General features: G+C 52.3%; 4 protein-coding genes across 4 annotated transcripts; 3 read left to right on the forward strand and 1 right to left on the reverse strand.

Moving 5' to 3' along the window:
• The first annotated feature begins 167 nt into the window (after positions 1-167).
• Positions 168-3,451, forward strand: QC763_212920 (uncharacterized protein). The gene is made up of 8 exons (XM_062910334.1): positions 168-425; positions 500-679; positions 873-970; positions 1,408-1,427; positions 1,511-1,559; positions 1,631-1,791; positions 1,850-1,985; positions 2,042-3,451. The coding sequence occupies exons 3-8, from the start codon at positions 931-933 to the stop codon at positions 2,191-2,193; spliced, it is 558 nt and encodes a 185-aa protein (XP_062769239.1). The 5' UTR covers positions 168-425; positions 500-679; positions 873-930; the 3' UTR covers positions 2,194-3,451.
• QC763_212930 (uncharacterized protein) lies at positions 2,967-5,363 on the reverse strand. The gene is made up of 2 exons (XM_062910335.1): positions 3,535-5,363; positions 2,967-3,462 (listed from the first exon to the last, which is right to left on the reverse strand). Exons 1-2 carry the CDS (start codon positions 4,815-4,817, stop codon positions 3,183-3,185), a joined length of 1,563 nt encoding a protein of 520 aa, XP_062769240.1. The 5' UTR covers positions 4,818-5,363; the 3' UTR covers positions 2,967-3,182.
• Positions 5,364-6,958: 1,595 nt separating this feature from the next.
• QC763_212940 (uncharacterized protein) lies at positions 6,959-9,351 on the forward strand. The gene is made up of 4 exons (XM_062910336.1): positions 6,959-7,487; positions 7,542-8,127; positions 8,182-8,477; positions 8,536-9,351. The coding sequence occupies exons 1-4, from the start codon at positions 7,350-7,352 to the stop codon at positions 9,151-9,153; spliced, it is 1,638 nt and encodes a 545-aa protein (XP_062769241.1). The 5' UTR covers positions 6,959-7,349; the 3' UTR covers positions 9,154-9,351.
• A 542-nt stretch (positions 9,352-9,893) lies between these two features.
• ATG2 (autophagy-related protein 2) lies at positions 9,894-17,122 on the forward strand. The gene is made up of 3 exons (XM_062910337.1): positions 9,894-10,507; positions 10,605-16,538; positions 16,593-17,122. Exons 1-3 carry the CDS (start codon positions 10,334-10,336, stop codon positions 16,605-16,607), a joined length of 6,123 nt encoding a protein of 2,040 aa, XP_062769242.1. The 5' UTR covers positions 9,894-10,333; the 3' UTR covers positions 16,608-17,122.
• The last annotated feature ends 670 nt before the right edge of the window (positions 17,123-17,792 follow it).

Here is a 17,792-nt window from a genome sequence, read left to right on the forward strand (position 1 = left end):
ACAGCAACTTTGAAAGCTCACTGGTGGGCGCGGCCAGCCGTCTACTACCAGTGCCACCTAATGAGATCACGAGTTGCAACAGACCAATCTAGATGTACCGTCTGATGAGATTCAAGCTTGATAAACCGGTTGGTAGCAAGGAAGAAAGTGCGACAAACGGACGGCAGCAACAAGTGGCTGGCGCCTCACACGCCAGCCTAAGCAAGATACCTAGTACATAGAGAGATATAGCCACTTGTAGCAGCAATTGAAGCTCAGAAATTTGCATCCAGGTGCCCTCAGGATCTCAGACTCCAAGATCGACATCCTCTGCGCCACAGCCGACCTCTGACGGAGGTTGACGGAGGCTGAAAGATTGCTCCGGTCAGAGGAGAATTGCTGGGAACTGGAAGCTCCAGAGACTGCCAATTCAGGCGAGGTCGCTTGTGAGCAGGGGTGCCCCACACAGACTGTCCCTCCAGAAAATTTCAATCACTCACAAACCACACAGCAGCACCCGCTCCTTCGCTCGACTTTTTTTCTGCCCCGACTCTCCTAACCTCGCTATTCACCGGAGCAGTACTTTAGTTCCCCGTTCCCCTCCAACCGTTGGCAGCTTTCCTCCCTCTCCATCCAACAACAACAACTTTTCCCCCATCAATTGTGTTGTGCGTCTGCCATTCACACAAACTTACCAAAGGTCAGTAAATACCCCACACTGTCACACCTACCCACCAATCGCCCCCCCCACCTTTCCCAAGTTTGAGTTTGCGCCCTCACATTCCCCAACCTGCCGACGCCAAAACAAATTTTATTTTCGACCCAAACTTCCCTGACATCGTCGTCTCGCCCATCAATTTTCGATTAGCTGACTCTTGTCGACGACCGCACAGTTTCGATATCCTCTTCACAAACCTCACAACAATCCACCAACCCCACTACACTATCACAATGGATTCCTACGGTTCCCAAGGACGTGCCTGCTTCACCTGTGAGTTTGCCCCCGTCCGTCCAGTCTCGACGACTTTCCTACTCTTCCCTTGCCCGATACTGTGACTTCGATGCCCTCGCTACACACACCGCATGGCTGCTTTCATCGGGTGGTCTGCACATGATATACGCCTCGAGTATACGCTTGGCTTTATACGTCCGCATAACCCTTCATGTCATGCTCTGTTTGCAGTCGGATCGTTGGATGTCGGTCTGCGCATCAGAGTCGAACCCTTCCCTCTGCTTGGATGCTATCGCACTGGATCACTGTCTTCATTGGAACCGACTTTCCATGTTGGGACATCCTGGTTGGACAGCTTATAGCAGTGGGAAACCCTCCTGCCTTTCTTGGCAAAGAGCACCCCGCACTACATCACCATGACACCGCCTGACTTTTGTTGTGTGAGGGAGAGAAGATCTAACATGAGAGAAATATAGGCGGGCAGACCACTCATCAGGTATGACACCGGCGACGAGAGACTCCTTACCGCAGAGAGGTATTGTCCTGTTTGGTTTCGAGTCACTGACATGTTGCAAATAGGCCCGCGACTGCCCCAACAAGGGTGCCGCCAAGTGCTATAACTGTGGCAGTAGGTTACCCTGAAGACATACTTCGCTCGAGATGGACAGAAGACTGATCAGAGATGTTTGCGCTTTACAGTTGAGGGCCACATGAGCCGTGACTGTCCCGAGGGTCCCAAGGACACCAAGACCTGCTACCGCTGCGGCCAGGCCGGTCATATCTCTCGCGACTGCCCCACCGGTGGTGACCAGGGTCCACGCCAGGGTGGTGGTGGTGGCAGCTCTGCTGAGTGCTACAAGGTCAGCTCCTGCTATTCGGTGTACCACAGTCAGACGCCTATACTAACTCTGTTTTCAGTGCGGCGAGGTCGGCCATATTGCCCGCAACTGCCAGAAGGGCGGCAACTCCTATGGTGGTGGCTACAACTCCGGCTATGGTGGCAACTTCAACCAGAAGACCTGCTACTCTTGCGGCGGCATGGGTCATCTGTCCCGTAAGTTCTTCCACAACTTGTCTTGTTCATACAGACGGCTAACACACACTCTTTAGGTGACTGCGTCAACGGCAACAAGTGCTATAACTGTGGCGTTTCCGGCCATCTCTCCCGCGAGTGCCCCAAGGAGTCTACTGGTGGCGAGAAGATCTGCTACAAGTGCCAGCAGTCTGGCCACGTCCAGTCCCAGTGCCCCAACAGCGCTTAAGTTGCGGGTGTAGCAGAGACGGAGCGATAGCATTTTTCTTCTCACCCTGTTCTTTCAGCCACTTTCAGCCTTTGCATTTTGCTATTTTCGTCAGGATGAGGGTAGAATGGAAACAAGTGGAGTTGTAGGGAGGGGGGAGGCAGCTCGGAGGTAGTTTGACGGCAGGGACCGGTGTGCGGTCGGTCCAGGTGAAGTGCTTGGTGTTCGCACATCAGCGCTTCGACGGTGCATTGCTGGTATCTCAGAGACAATCTGGATATCGCTCCGCTTGGCATTTCCACGACCTGATTGCACGCAATCTAGGTCGGGACAAAGATTCCCCAAATTTTCCTTTTTTTCCTTTACTTGTTTTTACTATTGCAAAAAGTTACCCATTCGCAACTTGTCATGACACGACGATCATACGGACTTTTACCAGGGCAAACACGGAAAAGTTTTGCACAACCATATTGGCGTTTGGGACAGGCAGGGCTATCTCCAAATGGGATTCCGAGTCTTGCTCACGAAGGCAGCAGCAGAGAAGAGATCAACCAAGTCGCGGATCTGGGTTCTGGGTTTTTATGGCAAAAACGGTTTTATGACTACTAGATCATGGATCGGGACTGGAAAAGGATTCACGAGAAGGGTCCATAGAAATGACAACTGGTCTGGTTCACAACAGTCGTGGTTCTCGTGCCATGTGTGTGAAGTGTTGAATTTTTGTTTAGGGTTGTGATATGTTCACCTGGCCTGAGGAAAGACATCACAAGCAAGTCAAGAATCAGAAAAGTCAATGGAGATATCTTGAAATTCAAGCCTCTTGAGGGCCCTTCTGTATATTGTTCTTACACCTCTAATCTGCTATTCCAAAAACAGATAACAAAAATATGTTTACCTCTTCCTATCCCTCATTACATCGGCCCCATGTCCTTGACTAGGTATTCAATCCTTTTCCAACCATTTTTTTTTCTATTTTAGTTTTCTTTTCTTGTTTTCTGTCTCGCCACAATTTACAAGACAGCCTTGGGCATAAACTTCATAGCCTGCCTGACACCCAAATCACCAAGAACCTCCTCGGCACCGCCCAGGATGGAGTCAAACTTGTACGTCCTGTTGAAGTTCTCAATCACGCGGCCCATGCCGGTCTGGGTCAAACCGCGACCACCCCAGATCTGGACGGCCTCGTCGGCGATCTCGTGGGCGGCGCGGGTGCAAGACATCTTGAGGAGGGCAATGGGGCCGCCCATGTGCTTGGCTTGTTGGGAGTAGGACATGTTGCACATTTGGTAACTAATGATGACACAAAAGTTAGTGGGATGTTGTGGACAGATAGGTGGGGAAAGGGGGGAAAGGGTCGCTTACGTGATGGTCTCCAGCCAGGACTGGTGAGACTCGCAAAGGGCAATCATCTTAGCGAGCTTCTGGCGAATGACGGGCTGGTCGATGAGCCTCTTCTTGAAGACGATTCTCTGGTGAGCCCACTTGAGGCACTCCTCCGTCACGAGACGCATGTAGCGGATGGTGGCGCAGGCCATGGTCCACCGCTCGTGGTTGAAGTTGGAGAGGATGACATAGATGCCCTTGTTCTCCTCACCTAACAGGTTCTCGACAGGGACCTTGACGTTGTCAAAGGTGATGTAGGCGGTGCCGGCAGCGGGGGAGTACGAGGTCTTGATGGGCTTGGTCTCAACGCCCTCCCCGCGGGGGATGAGGAGCACCGACAAGCCCTTGCCGGTGTTGACACCGGTGACGAAGTAGTCAGAGAAGACACCGTTGGTGATCCACTTCTTGGTGCCGTTGACAATGTAGTGCTTGCCGTCGGGGGTCTTCTTGGCGGTGGTGCGGAGGCCGGCAACGTCGGAGCCGGCAAAGGCTTCGGTGATGGCGAGGCAGATCTTCTTCTTGCCAGAGAAGCACTCCTCCTCGACCTTGGCCTTGAGGGCGGGGTTCTTGTGGCCGTAGTTGAGAACACAGGTGAGACCAATAACCATACCGGCCATGTTGCCGTCCTGGAAGCCGCGGCAGGCAGCGCGGACAGCCTCCTGGGAGCAGATCATATCGTGGAAGTAGTCAAACTCCTTGCCGTCGACGGCACCATCGAGGAGGTTGACACCGTGGAGGTGCTTGCCGGGACCCATTCTCATGTGGAGGACACCAGCCTTGGACATGCGGTCGATAAGCTCCTGGGAGACGATCTCGCCGGAGCGCTCCTTCTCGAGAGCCTCGGGGGTGATGTACTTGTCGGTGAAGATGCGCATGGCCTTCTGGAGCTTGCGGTGGCTGTCCTTGAAGTAGGGGGACTTGAACTGGGGGGTGAGCCAGAGGGGCTCGGCATATGGGACGGTGGAAAGATCGCCAGCTTGGGGGGTGATGATGGACTGCTTCTCGCCCTCGATGGTGCCGATGGCAAGGTCGGAGTACTTCTGGAGAACCTCGTGTCTGTGAAGGTTGTAGAAAGCGGCAGTGGCATCGGTGCCGGCAACCTGACGGAGGACAGCCTCACCACCGGGGTGGGCATCTAGGAACTCGGAAACATCGTAGACGACGGTGTCAATGACGAACCAGACGCTATCTTCGGTGTTGTGCTTGGCGACCTCGGCGCGGGTGAAGGTCTTGGAGGGGACCTCGAGGACGGACGAGGACATGTTGATGGTTGTTGGTTGATCTTTGAGGGTTTCGAAATACAGAAAAGGGAGGGTATCAAAGAGATGGATGGTGAAACAAGAAGCGGTGCCGCTGTCGCAAAGATCAAGACACACGGGAGAAACCTAAACAAAGAAACTGGTATCAACGAGGAAGAGAGGTTCACACAAGAAGAACAGGGAACAATGGGTTGAGAAAGGCTACCATGTGGTTTTTATTCAGATCTCGGGCCCAGCAACCTCCAGGCCATCATCACTTGGACCAGGGGGCATTCCTCCCCAATTGACCGCGGGTCACTGGACTTGATTCGGCAGGTTGTTGCCCGTGTTGTTGGACGACCTCGGCTTTGGAAGCTGGGCTGGGCCGGGGCCCTGGAATGTGGGGAATGCTCCAAAATCAGCATTGCATTGCCTGTGATTGGCTGCGTCTCCAAGCCCGTGCCAAGACTCTTCCAGGTCATCTTGAGCTTGCGCTGTGCGGAGCATGTGATGCTGCGTCGATGCTGCGGCACTCGGCCTGCGGATTGGAACTTCCGAGACGGCGCCATGACTCGGTTTCTTCAAAGACCATTGCCAGCTCAGAATCGGCGAGGATTCTCTGCCATTTTCAGGGGAATTCTGCCGAAATACTTCACGGAACTGTACGTGGCTAGAGGGCATTCCTTGACAGCTCTGTCTTGCAGCTTCAGTGGCGGACTAGACGCAACGGCCACATATGACAGCTTGGCTCGCTCTTTTGATTCTAGCCTAGGTGATCTATCATATGCTTACAAAAAGGTCACTTGGCGATATTTCGGCTGGTCGAGGTCTGGTTTTTGGACTGCCAGGATTCAGGACTTTCCAGAGTCTACTGGCCCGGTCTCCCTCGCTACCTCGCTTTCTGTTTGATCTGAGGAGCCTTTTGGGTATCAGCTCATTGTCTTGCCCGATCAACTTACCTGGGAAATAGAAGGGCAGTCTACCTAGCCATTCAGGCAAGATTGCCAAGCTACCATATATATTTGTAAGCGTCTGTGGCGGTATTGTGCTTCAGGTACCATCTTGATGGCAACGGATGATATAACAGACATGGCTACGCAAGACGCAAGGCCGGAAGGTCATGGGTAGTGTATATGTTCTATAGGCCAACAGATGTAAAGGTGGCCGAATCAAGGATACAAACTCCCGGCTCGATTCAGTGGAAAGGGATTCCAATCTGTCTGTGGTCCGCTGACCAGCACTTGTCAGACGCGCTGTTTGGTGTCTTTTTTCCCCGCGAGGAACCCCTCGCAGGGGGGCTCAAGCCAGCCGTCGGCAAGTGTCGTCATCGACGACCGGCAGCGTGGGGTTGCGACAGGGATTAACCACAAATCAGTCAGTGGTTACACGCCTGTTTGGGTTCGCGGACGACCTCTTTCGAGCTGTTGAAGAGCCTCAATTGTTTCTCAACCCATATCCCGTTGGTCTTCCTCAAATTTCAAGGTTTCAGCCAGGGAGTGGGTGTTTCCTCGAGTCCCGTTTCCGTTGTTGCATTTGCTCCACGCAACCCCGCATTGACATTGCCTTATGTCCCCACCATCGAACAGCTTATTGTGGGTGTCTCGGGCGATATTGAACGACAGGTCCAAATCGAGTGTTTCGATAAAGACCACAGCTGTGTTTTATCTCTTGTACCTTGTTTCTCTTTTCTAGGGAGATACACGCCAACACTCATCATCAGAGGTGGATATCTCATGTTTCTAGCTTACGGCGGTCCTTATCTCTTCCACCTTCATTAGGCTTACAAAGTTGCTCGTATTGTAAGTGTTTCTCCATGCTTGGTGTCATACGTGGTGTCTGTGGCACACACGGTGAGTGGGACCTCGTGGTTAAGCTCTCCGACCGCATCAGATGCATGCTCAAGTATCAGTGAACTATTGGCTACTTCAGCTTCCAAGAGACTGCTCTGGACCCAGTGGTCTGGATGTTCCTTTCACCGGTGCTACAGTTGTGTGGGACAGCAGTTCACCGGCAGCTTCTTCTTTTGGCTTTCCGAGAGAAGATACTGCACTTTCTAGATTACCTGTCCACCACTGACGAGGGTTCGTTGCTGAACCCCTCATAACCCGCTGGTGTGCTCCGGCATAATTCGAGGCTCTTATCGGCCTTTCCATCAGACAAGGGAGGACCGATACCACCATCAAAGCCGTCCTTCCAATACTGCAAGGCAGCTTACCTTCCTGACCGACTATGCCTATCTCACCATCTGCTTGCACCTTTGCAGCTTTGGTCGAGCAATTTATGAGGCTCAGCATGGCAGGTGCAACTCTTGTTGGCCCAGAAGGCGATTACTCCCAGCCTTTCCCCGCTGAAATGCCCCCCTCGTGATGTTCATCTCATGAGTATATCTACCCGTCTCCTCGTAGACCATGAGGTGCGGGCTTTTGATTGACATTCTTTTTTGTTACCGCCCTCATTGTTGCATTCATTCCTACAGACCATCGAGCTTCTAGTAGTTTTACAATACTTCTTGCAGTGTTATCACACTCTCGAGGGTTCCAAAAAAAGCTCACCCAGATGGATGCTTACTCGATGTCAATTAGTAGCGCTTCCCGGAGAGTCACCTCGAAGCTGTATCAAGATCTGAAGACAGCCAGGCTTTACACTTTTGACAGATCACATAAGGAACTGGGCATCATGGATAGAGTCTTACAGGTACCTGTGGTTCATAGTAGAAGCTGGTGTTAATGCCGCTAACTCACTCGGTAGTTCGAATCTTTGGATCCGAATAGAAAACCACACATTGGGATTGTCGGTGCTGGTTTTGCAGGTCTTCGATGTGCAGATATCCTCATTCGATATGGCTTCCGAGTGACGATCCTTGAAGCCCGTAATCGCCTCGGCGGCAGGATACATCAAGAAAGGCTCCCCAGCGGCAATCTGATAGACATGGGCGCCAACTGGATCCATGGCACTGATGATAACCCGATCCTGGATCTGGCAAAGGAGACCAAAACACACACTGGGGTCTTTGACAGCGAATCGTATGTTTTTGACGAAGACGGCACACTTCTATCTGCACAGGAAGGAGATAAATTCTCAACGGTCATGTGGAATATCATTGAAGAGGCTTTTGAGTACTCTGAGAAGCACGGGACTCAAATAGACGCGGACAAGACGCTGTTAGACTTCTTCAAGGAGCAAATTCTCAAGCAAATACCCGATACACTAGAGGGATATGAACGACAGAGGAAATTTGTCCTGCAGATGGCCGATCTTTGGGGGGCTTTTGTTGGCAGTCCAGTTGAGACACAGAGTCTCAAGTTCTTCTGGTTAGAAGAGTGTATTGACGGTGGTAAGTCATCTTCAAGAGCTAACTCGTATCACGCCGACACTGACATTACAACAGAAAATTTGTTTTGCGCTGGGACCTACCGCAAAATCCTGGAGAGGGTGGCGAAGCCAGCTGTTGATGGCGCTGATATTCGATATGGAACGCGGGTATCGGAGATATACGGAAAATCTACATCACCCAATGGAACTCCCAGGGCGAGGACTGCCGATGGCCAGATACTCGAGTTTGACGAGCTGGTTGTCACCACACCGCTTGGATGGCTCAAACAGAACACTCACGCCTTCCACCCTCCTCTTCCAGATCGACTATCCAAAGCCATCCAGAATATTGGATACGGGTGCCTAGAGAAGGTCAGTGTCTATCACGACTTTGTCTGCACACATATGACTAACACCCCATGTGTCACAGGTGTACATCTCCTTCCCAACTGCCTTCTGGCTTACACCTGATGTAAATGGACGGAAAGTCCAAGGATTTTGCCAATGGCTTTCGCCAAACTATTCCAAAGACACTAATCCCGCCGGTTGGACCAACGAGATCGTCGAGCTCGCCTCCATGGGCCCTTCTTCTCATCCGACGTTGCTATTCTACACATACGGCGATGAATCACGACATATCACATCCACCTTGCGCTCTCTGCCCTCGCAGAAAGAGAAACTCGACTTTTTGTTCAACTTCTTCAAGCCATACTACTCACGGCTGCCGTCATACGACGAGAACAACCCCGATTGCCACCCTGTAGTTGCGGTAGCCACTGACTGGCTTGGTGATGATTTGGCGGGGAATGGTAGCTATGCCAACTTCCAGAAGGGGCTCAAGGAGGGCGACAAAGACATCGAGATCATGCGGCAGGGAATATCGGGTGAGGGGATCTGGCTGGCAGGGGAGCACACCGCGCCGTTTGTTGCTCTGGGGACTGTGACAGGGGCTTACTGGAGCGGGGAGGGGGTTGCAAAGGAGGTGGCGGGGAGTTATGGGAGGAGGATGGCGGAGAAGCTTGGAAAGGAGGATGCCATCACCAACTGAAGTGTAGTTCATCATGATATTTGTGTCAAAACGGTGGCGGGGAGAGCGAGGTCCAGGCTAATAAGGTAACGGTTGGTTACATTCCTGAGCGTCCACAGATTTATTGTTTTGGATAAAGGTAGAGCAGTTACCTATTGTAGCTTAGCAACGGCAAGTCACAGCGTTTTGTTTGTTGTCTGGAGCTCCCTGCTGCTGTTGCCTGTGCCTTGTCTGCAGCGCGAGGGCTGCGCTGCTTGCGAAATGGTGAGGCGGGCAGAGTCAAATGACTGCTTTGGTGCAGACGGTTGCATCTCGAGGAGTCAGCCTGTTGCAAAAGATTCCCCCTAGCCGTGGTAGCATCCGCCACGTCGAATTTGTGTGAGCCTCCCACCTGGCCTCTCCCGACGGTTCAAAACATGCCGGTTTTCAATTTTCCAGCACCCAGCATAAGGCATCCAGCCTCCGTTCTCTCTTGGAGCTGGTTCCAGCTAGGTCCAGCTGGGAAGGCCGACCTAAGTGTCATCGGTCTGAGGTCCAGTGCTGGTGTCATGGCGGGGCGATCCTAGCGAACCCCTAAGGTTGGGAAAGTGGGGCGCCCAAGCTCACTCTGTGACTCTCTTCTAGTGGAGGCGTTTTGCTGTATTCGTATCCCTGCCACGCCCAGCACGCTACCGATAAGGCCGATCAACTGATTGGTGTGTGGTTACACCCAGAGCTTGTCACGGGTCGTCTCTTGCAAGCTGCTCACCATGTCAACTCACGGCTGTGTTTCTGGTTCCCAGTTGCACCTCTTGCCTGTGTCTGGAAACCTTGGAATCCCGGGGGCTTCTTTTTGGGTTGTCCCCTAAAAACCCTAAACAAAGTACACAGCACTGTCCAGAGAAAGTCTCGGAGGCTTTTTTGAAAATCTTGTTTCGCTGTGCCCTAACCTTCACCCTTACACCATCGCTGTCACTGATGATGCTCGCCCCAATATGACCTTGCCCCGCACATCCGCCTCGTCGTCCCCCAGACAGTTGGACGATTGCATATCCAAGTGCCTGTCAGCTCCTCGAACCATCATCCGATCCGATACCCAAACACTGAGATATCCAAACCAGCATACTTACCAGACGGTGACGGTAACGGCGACCCGGTGAAACCGCCCCGCGCACGCCGAACGACCGGCATCGCAGATAAGCGATAACGATCATCGCCCATCATGGCGTCTTTCTTTCCGTCGTTTCGCCAGTCGCGGATGCCCAAGCGGCTGCTTCGGTTCGCCCTGGCACGGCTAGACGTTCTGGACGAGACAGCGCTTGACTTAGAGAACCTTGATTTTGCCGTTGGAACAAACACGGTCCTGGAATTCCGAGATGTCGGGCTTGTACTCCAGGTACGCACCTGCCGCCTAGTTTTGATGCTGACCTTGATGATGCTTTCGTAACTTGTTGCAAGGGCTGTCTATCCTAACATGTCGTAATGTGAAATAGAAACTGGAGAAGCTCTTGGGGCTCCCTCCAACCTTTTCGATCCAGAAAGCCAAGATCCTCGTCTTGCGAGTTACGATTCCCATGAACATCTTCACAAGCCCGATCATAGCCGAGGTCGATGGTGTTGATGTCCAGCTCAAGATTATGTCACAACAGGAGGTGGAACAGCAGCGGTCAAAGAAGAGGAGGAGATGGCGGGTCACTGATGATGTCGTTCCGACTGCTGCCGACCTTGCGCAGTCGTTCCTGGAAACGCAGCCGGTATCAGAGAAGAAAGAGCTGGAACAGGCACTTGTTGCGGAATCGCAGGACCTCGGAGCTTCAGTAACCATGAGTGAACCTGAGAGCGATGACGAGTCGTCGTTCGGTACCGGCCAAGCTCTGTCACTGCCAGCTTTCATGACCGACTTCCTCCAGGGCATTGTCGACAGAATGCAAGTTCGGATACATGGTGTTTCATTCCAGGTTGATACCGAAGTGCCACTGAACGCGAACTCCCAGCCCCCTGAGTTGGTCACTTTTCGACTTTCGCTGGATAAGGTGGATGTGGAAGGTGTCACTACATCAGCAGATGATGCTGAGGGCGGTCCAGAGATTGTTCACAAGGAGGGCAAACGGCATATTCTTCTGGACAACATCCGAGCGTTCCTGATCACCGAGGCAAATGTGTTCTCGTCATTAGTACCATCCCCGACGATGCTATCTTCTCAAGGATCAGCCCAGTCTCCGGAAGCAACTGAGGCCCCGTCATTTCCAACTCCCGGCGCCAATCTGGCAGACAGCATAAGCTCTGCGTCGGTAACTTTGGATGATTTTGCGCAACTTCAGGCTCAGATGCACGATAGCGAGGCGGCGCTGAATATCCCCTACGAATTTGACCAACCTAATACGTTTATTGAATATGCAGAGTCGAATTCGCCTGGTTCCACACCCCGGGCATCTCTTTACCAAGATATGGCAGGCCTTGGTCTTCAGGAGCACGCCAAGTCTACGCTTGTAGAGCCGGGGGCTTCAAGCTGGTCTGCTCCGGAGAGAGAAGCACAGTCAGAGCCTTTTCTCCGGCCTCCAGAAGGCTTCCCACTTGGTTCGTCGGTCTCTCCCGCTGGCTCTGTGCACTCAGAGGCTGCTAGTAGCGAATCTAGTGGCGGAGCCGAAGACCTTACGCAATCCCATCTCTACAGCCACGAGGAAGCTGAGAGCATGTATATGAGTGCCTTCTCACATACAGGTTCGGTAAAGCTACGCGGAGCAATGCCTGGATCTTGGGATGAGCAAGATTCCGTGTCATCGGGGGGGAAATCCGACGCCGCTGGCCCATCATCTGCACAACCCCAGAATTCACCCCCACCAGAAACACAGGGTGGACGGTTCTACAACGAGACTGGACAACCGCCAGACCAGTCCTCTCTATCTCCCCAAGGCACATCGCCAATATCAACGCGAAGCCCCGTTGCCGAATTCTCAGAAGATCACAATCTAGGCCAAGAACCAGAGCGTCACCAAGATGACATCCCGACGCCTCGTGGACCTACCAGATTAGTGAAAGAAGTCGTTTCACTAAGCTCCATATCGGTCTATCTACCATCAAATCACAAGCACCTACACGTCACGACTCCTGACCTCGCAAGTACTACCCCAAATCTCCCAGGAGCATTTTCGGTCCACTCACCTGAACCACTGGGCCCGTCGTCACCCGTTTCCGAAACCCCGGCTGAACACCCGCCTCTTGACCCATCTATTGAGGTGATCCTGAAGCCGATAGAGGTGCGGTTTGATGCCTCGATTGGGTTTCTTTTAGCCATGGTGGTGAGCTGCCTGCTGGAAGCAGTGCAAACATCCGAAACCACCAATACAGCTCCGTCCAGGTCAGACTCTAAGCCTGCGCTGGACCTCAAACTCGTAGTGGAAGGTCTATCACTCCAATTTTTGGAGAAACTTGCAGGTGTTGCCGACACGGCACAGAGACATTTCGAGAAGCGGTCACCGGACTTTGCGTCCGATGTCCTCCTGCAAGCAAATTTGAGGGGGATCAAAGCTTCGCTCTCAAGCTCTGGCTCCGACATGGAAGCCGATATGGCTATTGAAAAGCTCACATTTGGGTATGCCAATGACCAGATTATGTCGTTTGATCGATCCGTTCAAATGTATGAATCTATGGCTGCCAGCACTCTCTTGTCTGCGGGACAGGATATCTCAGTCAAGCTCACCAAGAGCTCTGGAAGGTCGAGCCTCAAAGTTAACACACTTCCTCTACATGTCAAACTCGATCTCCCAAAGTTGGATGAAACATTCAGCTGGTTTGGAGGCTTGAGCAGCTTCCTCAACATGGGCTCTTCGATCACCTCAAATCCTGCAAAGAGCACAACTGTTGCGCCGCAGAAGCCCAAGGGTGTTCGATTCGAAACCCCGAGTTCGGATGATCGACCCGTCAGTTCAGGTGACAAGGCTGAGATGCGCATCAATGGGATCCGGCTGGATGTTATCGGGAGAGACTGTAGCATGGCCCTTGACACCAGCGCTCTCAAGTTGATCAACAGGGGAGAAGGCGTCGGTGTGCACTTCAGCAAGATACAGCTGGCAGGGCCATATCTTCGCAATTCCCAAGTTGCAGCTCCCATCATTGCCAAAATTGTGGACACCCGGATCGAGTTTGTCATGGCCCCGCGGGAACAAGATCTTGAGAGGCTTGTTGAACTCATCACTCCGTCACAGAGCAAGTTTGACAAGGACGGGGATGAGATCATGGTTGACATGCTCATTCGCCAACGGCGAAAGGGGTCGGTTCTGAACTTGACCGTCGGCAAAGTCAATGTCAATGTGGGCAGACTTCAGCAGCTCAGCTGTCTACCCAGCTTGGCAGAGGATCTTGCCAAACTCGGGACTGTTGCCAAGTATCTGCCCGAAGATGACCGGCCCGGGTTGCTCTCTTTTATTCATGTCAAGAGCTTTGAAGGCGCTGTCGACATTGGTGGACGTTTTGGAGCGGTTCAAGCAGCCATTGCAGACCTGGAGGTGGCTCACATCACGGTTCCTACTCTAGTTGCTGTTGCTGTGACAGGTATCACTGTCACAAGAAACCAGGTCGAGAACCTTGCGACGACACCACCAAATCCTGCAACGGCCTCGTCACCAAAGCCGCCTGTCCTGAGGATGAGAATGGTGGATGATATTGAGCCGGTCCTCAAAGTCAGGCTGAACGGGTTGAATGTCGAGTACAGAGTGCCTACTATCATGGCCATCTTGCAGCTTTCGGAGGATGCCACACCGCAAGACTATGAGGCTAGCCTTGCAGCCTCGGTCGCCAATCTTGGTGATCACGCTCATACCGCCATCAAGGGCTCACCAGCTGGTTCAGCATCGTCGGGGCAAGAATACAGTTCAAAGCCCATCAAAGTCGACGTTGCTTTCGAGGACTGTCTGATTGGCTTGAACCCTCTCGGCCCGCCATCCAAGTTGATTCTTGCACTGACCACAGCATCGCTTGAGGTGGTACCCGGAAAAGACGAGAGTGTACATGCCGTCCTGGAGATGGATAAGGCATCCATTCTGCTCATTGATGATGTCACGGTATTGGACACGCCTGGGGCACCGTTTGCTTCGAAGCGACGGCCCAAAGTCATTCCTACACCGCAGATCACCGAGCTATGTTCCAAGGGTTTTGTGCACATCAGCCAAATCTCCAAGGCTCAGGCTGTCGTGAACACAACCAAGGATAAGAACGGCGATTCGCAGCTGGAGGTCGAATTACGTGACAAGCTTCTGGTCATGGAGACGTGTGCCGACTCAACTCACACTTTGATTGCTTTGGCAAACGCTCTAACCCCGCCTACACCGCCGAGCAAGGAGGTCAAGTATAAGACATCGATTGTTCCGGTGGAAGATCTGCTGGCTTCCATCACTCACGACGCGTTTGGCCGCGCTGAGGGTGATTATGACTTTGATAATGATTTTCTTCCTGTTGCTGGAGAGCACAGCGGCGAGATAGATAGTGAGCATGACTATTATGGCGGACCAAACGATAGCCCCCTCAACATGGACTCTCAGTTTTACGACGACGAGGTTATCCACGAAGAGCTTTTCGATGCCACTGCTCAATCGCTTGACTTGTCAAAAACCAGAGTTGAGGAGACGAACGATGGTGTCTTGCTCAGCACTGCTAGCCTGAGCACCGACAATAGCACAGACAATAGCAGCGGGCGTCTCTCAGTCGAAGAAGGGTTCTTTGAGAAGAAGGAGTCGGCTGTCAAGGGCACAGCGCACCGGTGGAACTCTAAGAAGAACAAGTATGATGATGGTAACGACACCAAGATTCAACGAAGCCCGCTCAAGGTTGGTGTGCGTGATGTCCATCTTATTTGGCACCTGTATGACGGCTATGATTGGGTGCGGACTAGAGAAGTCATCGCCAAGGCGGTCAAGGAAGTTGAGAACAAGGCATACGAGAAGCGGGCCAAGGCTGAACGCAAGGATGACTTGGATGAAGAAGAGATTGTGGGTGACTTCCTTTTCAATTCGGTGTACATTGGAATTCCAATCACTCGGGATCCAAAGGAGCTGGCCGCCGCCATCAACCAGGAGTTGGGGGATGGAAACGATACCGAGTCGGTCGCCACCACGGCCTTCACAACCTCCACCATTCGCCCTGCTGGCAAGCATCACCACGCTAGGTCCAAGAGCCTAAAATTGGGCAGGAGCAAGGATCACAAGATCACATTTGAGCTCAACGGCGTGAATGTGGACTTGGTCACCTTCCCACCTGATTCTGGGGAGACAGTCAGCTCCATCGATGTCCGTGTCCGCGACCTGGTCGTTTTCGACCATGTGGCTACTTCCACGTGGAAGAAGTTTGTCACATACGACGAGGATGCGGGTGACAGAGAGGAGGGCGCAAATATGGCCCACATCGGACTTCTCAACACAAAGCCTGTGCCCTCTATGCCGGCTTCTGAAATTGTCTTGAAGGTCAGCATTCTGCCTCTTCGTCTTCACGTCGATCAGGATGCGCTGGACTTTATCACACGGTTCTTTGAGTTCAAGGACGACTCGACACCTGTTCACGCCTCTCCGAGTGATGTGCCCTTCATCCAGCGTGCCGAGGTCAACGACGTGCCTGTCAGGTTGGATTTCAAGCCAAAGCGGGTCGACTATGCTGGTCTCAGATCAGGCCATACGACTGAGTTCATGAACTTCTTGATCCTGGAGGATTCCCGCTTGGTTCTTCGCCATGTTATTCTTTACGGCATCGCCGGATTTGACAAGCTTGGAAAGCAGCTCAACGACATTTGGACGGACAATGTCAAGCGCACACAACTTCCTGGTGTTTTGGCTGGTCTGGCACCAGTCCGCTCTCTTGTGAACGCCGGCAGCGGCTTCCGTGAGCTGATTGAGATTCCCATCAAGGAATATCAGAAAGACGGGCGCATTGTCCGCAGCATTAGGAAGGGTGCAACCCGTTTTGCAAAGACGACTGGTACAGAGGTGGTGAAGCTGGGCGCCAAACTCGCCATCGGGACACAGTACGCACTTCAAGGAGCCGAGAGCATGTTGGTTAACAAGCCAGCTGGAGAGTCAAGTAGCTCCGCGGCTCCCATTGCCATCGACGATTGGGACGAGGGAGATGAGTACGAAGCCGAAGAGGAGACGACCAACCGGCAGGTCAGCCTGTACGCGAACCAGCCGCTTGGTATCCTCCAGGGCGTGCGAGGCGCCTATTCGAGCCTGGCCAGGGACCTGGCGGTGGCAAGGGACGCAATCATTGCGGTGCCGGCCGAGGTGATGGAGAGCACGAACGCTCAGGGGGCGGCCAAGGCTGTGCTGAAGCGGGCACCGACGATTATCTTCCGGCCTGCCATTGGTGCTACCAAGGCCATTGGACAGACTCTACTGGGCGCGACGAACAGTCTCGACCCGGCGAACAGGAGACGGGCGGAGGCGGTGAGTTTTCTTGGTCTGATACTACAGTGAAACAGGTTGCTGACTTTGTGACAGAAATACAAGAAATAATCGAGTAAGAAAACCACAGACGAGGGAGTCTTTTCCTAGAACCAAACATCACAACAAAGGCGTACACCTAGCCTTGTGAGATTGCATGGCAAGTTCTCAAGAATTAATAATGATTTGTTTTTACGAAGGGAGAAAGAGAATATCACGAAGAGGGGGGCATGAATACTCGGAGTTTTGGGGGGTTGAGGCATTCTAGGGATTGGGGGATCTGGGAAGGAGTTTTTGATTTTCAGGCAATATCTCTTAGGGATCTCTCTATCTGCGCTTTAGTTTTTTTTTCTTTTCCTCTGAAGACGATTATCTAGTGTTTTGGTCAATTGGGAGGAGAAGAACGATACAGCATACCTTCATGAGGTCTCGGTAGTTTTTGGTTCAGTCTTTATTTACTTTGTTTTAGCTCTCTCTCTGTGCTTTTGAGGGCGTGGTGATGTGATGAGGTGATGGTTGTTGCGGTTTTACTTTTGACCCGTTGTGATCAGCTTTGTTGAGCTCTAGGATAACTGCAAATCAGGGGAATATGGGACCTGGCGGCTCTCAAGTTTGCATTCTACTCTAGCTAGACAGGAAAATAATTAAAAATAGAGACTGTAATGAGATGCCAAGGGGTAGAAAAATAGTTGATATATCTGTGCTGGAACCGCTTCTGGTAATCTTGAAACTGACACCCGGTTCTTCCAAGGCCTGCCAATATGTACTTGAGGTGCACCAACTACCTATCTTTCAGAACTCTCATCCCAAGCAGCGGTCGCCATTTTCTTGTCCACAAGCGAAAGAATGTGAAGAGAGCACAGTAGTCAGGACTAGAAATCAGTACTCGATCCTTTTGGTTCAGTGTTGATTTATGCGATTTGCAAACTTGGGTTTTGCCAAATGCTACTCCCAGCACCCCAGCATCATCATCATCATCGAGTTAAGATGGGTGTGGATGGGTGTGTTTAACTCCCGCTAGACTCATTCATTTCCCTCTCCCTCTCCCTTGCCTCTCTCTGCTCTCGAAGGTGGGTCTCTTTGCTTATTCTCTACATCACACACACACACACACGCGCGCGCGCGGGAAAAGGTCAGCAATGTTATCCGTTCTCTCCCTACTGGCCGTTGCAAATAAAGTTGTCGTGACAGGGAAGGGGTTAGGTAATATACTCACTGCGCTTGTCTTTGCGGCTTGGATTGACGATCGGGTGTAGC

This window comes from Podospora pseudopauciseta (genome assembly GCF_035222475.1).
Source record: "Podospora pseudopauciseta strain CBS 411.78 chromosome 2 map unlocalized CBS411.78m_2, whole genome shotgun sequence".
Classification (NCBI taxonomy): domain Eukaryota; kingdom Fungi; phylum Ascomycota; class Sordariomycetes; order Sordariales; family Podosporaceae; genus Podospora; species Podospora pseudopauciseta.